Source organism: Octopus bimaculoides, chromosome 4 (assembly GCF_001194135.2).
Source record: "Octopus bimaculoides isolate UCB-OBI-ISO-001 chromosome 4, ASM119413v2, whole genome shotgun sequence".
NCBI classification, from domain to species: Eukaryota; Metazoa; Mollusca; class Cephalopoda; order Octopoda; family Octopodidae; genus Octopus; species Octopus bimaculoides.
This window is the reverse complement of record NC_068984.1, coordinates 88,274,013-88,277,567: the sequence shown is the minus strand read 5'-3', so window position 1 is coordinate 88,277,567 and position 3,555 is coordinate 88,274,013. Positions and strand designations below refer to the sequence as shown.

General features: G+C 31.8%; 1 protein-coding gene across 1 annotated transcript; it reads right to left on the bottom strand.

Annotated features, from left to right (window-relative positions):
* Nucleotides 1-1,904: 1,904 nt before the first annotated feature.
* On the bottom strand, nt 1,905-3,214 carry LOC128247654 (uncharacterized). Its single transcript, XM_052967640.1, is given in 2 exon segments — nt 1,905-3,145; nt 3,148-3,214. Coding segments are annotated over 2 exon segments (1,308 nt in total).
* Between the last annotated feature and the right edge of the window lie 341 nt (nt 3,215-3,555).

Here is a 3,555-nt window from a genome sequence, read left to right as displayed (position 1 = left end):
GCTTGTGCGGGTGGCACATAAAAGACACCATTTCGAGCGTGGCCGTTTTCGTGCGGGTGACACGTAAAAGCACCCACTACACTCTCTGAGTGGTTGGCGTTAGGAAGGGCATCCAGCTGTAGAAACTCTGCCAAATCAGACTGGAGCCTGGTGTTGCCATCCGGTTTCACCAGTCCTCAGTCAAATCGTCCAACCCATGCTAGCATGGAAAGCAGACGTTAAACGATGATGATGATGATGATGATAGTTATCAATTTTGGTTGGTTAAAATCCTATTACATTTTTCTGGCTATCTAGCCATTATAGTACTTTTATTTACTTAATATTCTTCTGTTGTAATGCCTAATTAATGCTATAATTTAAATATATTCAGTCCTATCTATAGTTATAAACTAGGGTTATAATTTTTAAGTGACATCAAATCTCATTAATGCATCACTTAAGTTTAATAAATAGACACTTATTTATATGTTTACATGAAAAAACATTTTCATTTCTCAAATTAATAAGGTTTCCTTTTCTTTTCATTATTTTATAATTTTCTTCTAAGCATAATCTGCAGAATTTATTAATTTTGTAACTAGATGTGTGTGCTAAAATTTTCCATTTAATTGTGTAGTTAACTTTATTTCTTTTTAATTGCTATATTTTTCTTGATAATCCTGTACTATTAATTTTATTTTGGTCTCTAAGTGTCAATTCAGGATTCGCTATTCTGAATTTAACCCAGTTCCCTGGTCAACCTAATATAGATAATTTTACTTATATCTTGTGTAATTATTGTCACCTTGTATACGATGCTTTTTCTTTTGCAATCCCTGTCTAACTTGCATTTTTCATGGTCTCTACAATTACAGTTTTTATTTTGTAAGGAATTTGTAATATTATTCTCTCTTGTAGATTCATATTTCCTTATGTCTGTAAAAGTGTTTTTATAGTTAACCATATTATTCTTACTATTTTCTTCTACCTTTTTGTTTCTTTTTCATAGAATTTATCCAATCCTCTGTTATTTATCGACAATATCATTCTAAATAGGTTTGGAGAAACAGAGGATCCAAATCTTATATATTTGCCATTAAATATTTTTTCCATATCTAGTGTTTTTAAAGTTTTTATTTATAATCTACCTAATAGATTTAACAAAATTGGCCTTTAATTGTTTAGAAAAGGGAATTATGGTCCATATAGTTTTATCTGAGTCTTCCTTATTCCTATATTCGTTTTCTGTCCCAATATAATTTTTATTCACACATGGTATGAGTTTCGTCCTAACTATTTTTTATTACTTGTACTCTCCTCATATTTTTCTTTTTACTTCTCCTATTCTAGTTATTCTTATTCTTTATTACAAGGTTATAATAATTATTTATCCAAGTGTTATTTTTCCGTTTATTATCACCTATATTATTATTATTATTATTATTTGTAATAATATTTTTATTTTTATGTGTAATAATATTTTCTCCATCAATTTGCTTAATTCTATTTTTATAATTATCTTGTTTAACATATTCATTATTATTATTACTGTTATCATTATTATTATTCCTGCATTGTATGGAGTTTCTATATCTTTCCTCCTACTTATATCATTATTTTATCATTTTTATTTTTATTCATATTTTCATCTGATTCTTTCATTCAAGAAATTTGGAATTGTGTAAATGTACAAATTTTCAACATACACAGAAAAATCTGCCTTTTATAGATTAAATATATATATATATAAGGTTGCCAGTCATCAAATAAAACACCCAGATTATTTGCTGCAAAAAACCCCAGATCCTATTTTATAAACCCAGATATTAAAAGAAAGGTATATAATTGGTAATTTAATGATAAAATATGTTATATGTCAAAATGAATATAGAATTTAATACTTACTTTATATCATATGGCAGCTAATTGTCAATTTTATACATATTCACATCATCTTCATCCACTCCTTCAATGGCGATAGACTCATTTTCTTCCTTTTTGAGGCTCAATCCACTCGTATATCTATGATGACAAAACCCATCCACTACATCTTTAATAAGTTTAGCGTTCGGCTCCCAAGAAATGCATGATGCTACCTTTTTTGTAATTGCTTGTTTAGCGAGTAGACAATCGGTGATCGATTTGGCCTTCGACCTATCAGTGAACTTTGTCTTTGTGCAATTTACTTGGGAAAATATGCGCTGCACCCATGCTGGTGAATGATGTAACACCGTTAAATTAGTCATGAATTGTGACAGCCTCTCAAATTTAGAGTGGTCAAGCCCGTCTTTAAGATTGCGCATGGAATACCAGAATTCAGGGATGCTTTTTGAGGAAACAGGAATATCTTTATGTTGCCGAAATAATCTCCACTCATCGTCTAGTTCATCAAGTGTGTTTCCTGATGCAATTGCTGGAACGTTTGATGCCAAGGGGATTATCGACTGAGGAGAGTTAGTAAGATCGTGCGCTACTTTTGGTTCAAGTGTTTCTAAGAGAGCAAACACTCCAGCTTCATCGAGAGGAAAGCGCATTTTTATTTGAGAACATAATTCTATTAAAAAAGTTTTGCAATTTGTTTTGAATCTAGCTGAGTCACCAACGATTGGGTTTTGTTCTAGATATCTCATTGCGCGTCCACCGAGGTAAATATCATTTATATCTTTTTGATTTGTTATGTTATTAAGATCAATATCTGATAATTTAGATACAGCTAAAACATCCTCTTTTATAAAGCAAGAAAGGATACTTTTATATTCACTGGATACGAATTTATGCAACAGATGCAGTCGAAAGTGTTCCAAATGAAACTCAACATTAAGAGCATAATGTAAGAAGAGCAGCACGTGCTTTGTCCCTTTGTTAATCATTGTTTCATATACCCTTTTTGCTCCGTCCATTTTTTCTACTTTAGCCTCTGACTGAAAATAAAGTACAAGGGCATCCAAATGTTCTAGTAGAACGTTAATTACATTTTCACGCGACAACCATCTAGTTTTCGAAAGCTTTGGAATCTTGTTTTCTTTTGTACCAACAACACTATTGAAGTCATTTTGACGTTTGCTACTTCGAGAAAAGTAAGAAGTTAAGTTCTTTAAAAAGGACTGGAGATACGAAGGTAACACCTTCACAGCATGATTTGAACAAAGTGCAAACGAATGGCACAGCCTATTGTAAATACCGTTGGAATATCGTTTCTCAATAACTTTTGAAACCCGCTCTTGTTATCCATCGTTGTTGAGCAATTGTCGCTGGCAAATCCAAGTATGTTGCTCATAGATGCAGCTTCTTCTGTAAGCGTAGACTTAACAGCATCGTACAAACCCTGAGACAAATCATTTTCTACTACAATTGTATCCGGAAGAGCATCGTTGACATTAAGCGATTCATCAAAAAAGCAAACAACTATTGCTAAGGTTTATGTCACTGAGATGTCCGTACTCTCATCTATCAATAATGAAAATATCTAAGACCAGTCATGTGATTATCCTCGACTAATCAAATCCTATTCAAAACATATACTAATTTGAGCTGTGAACTCCCTATAAAAACAGGATAAACTTTAAACACTAG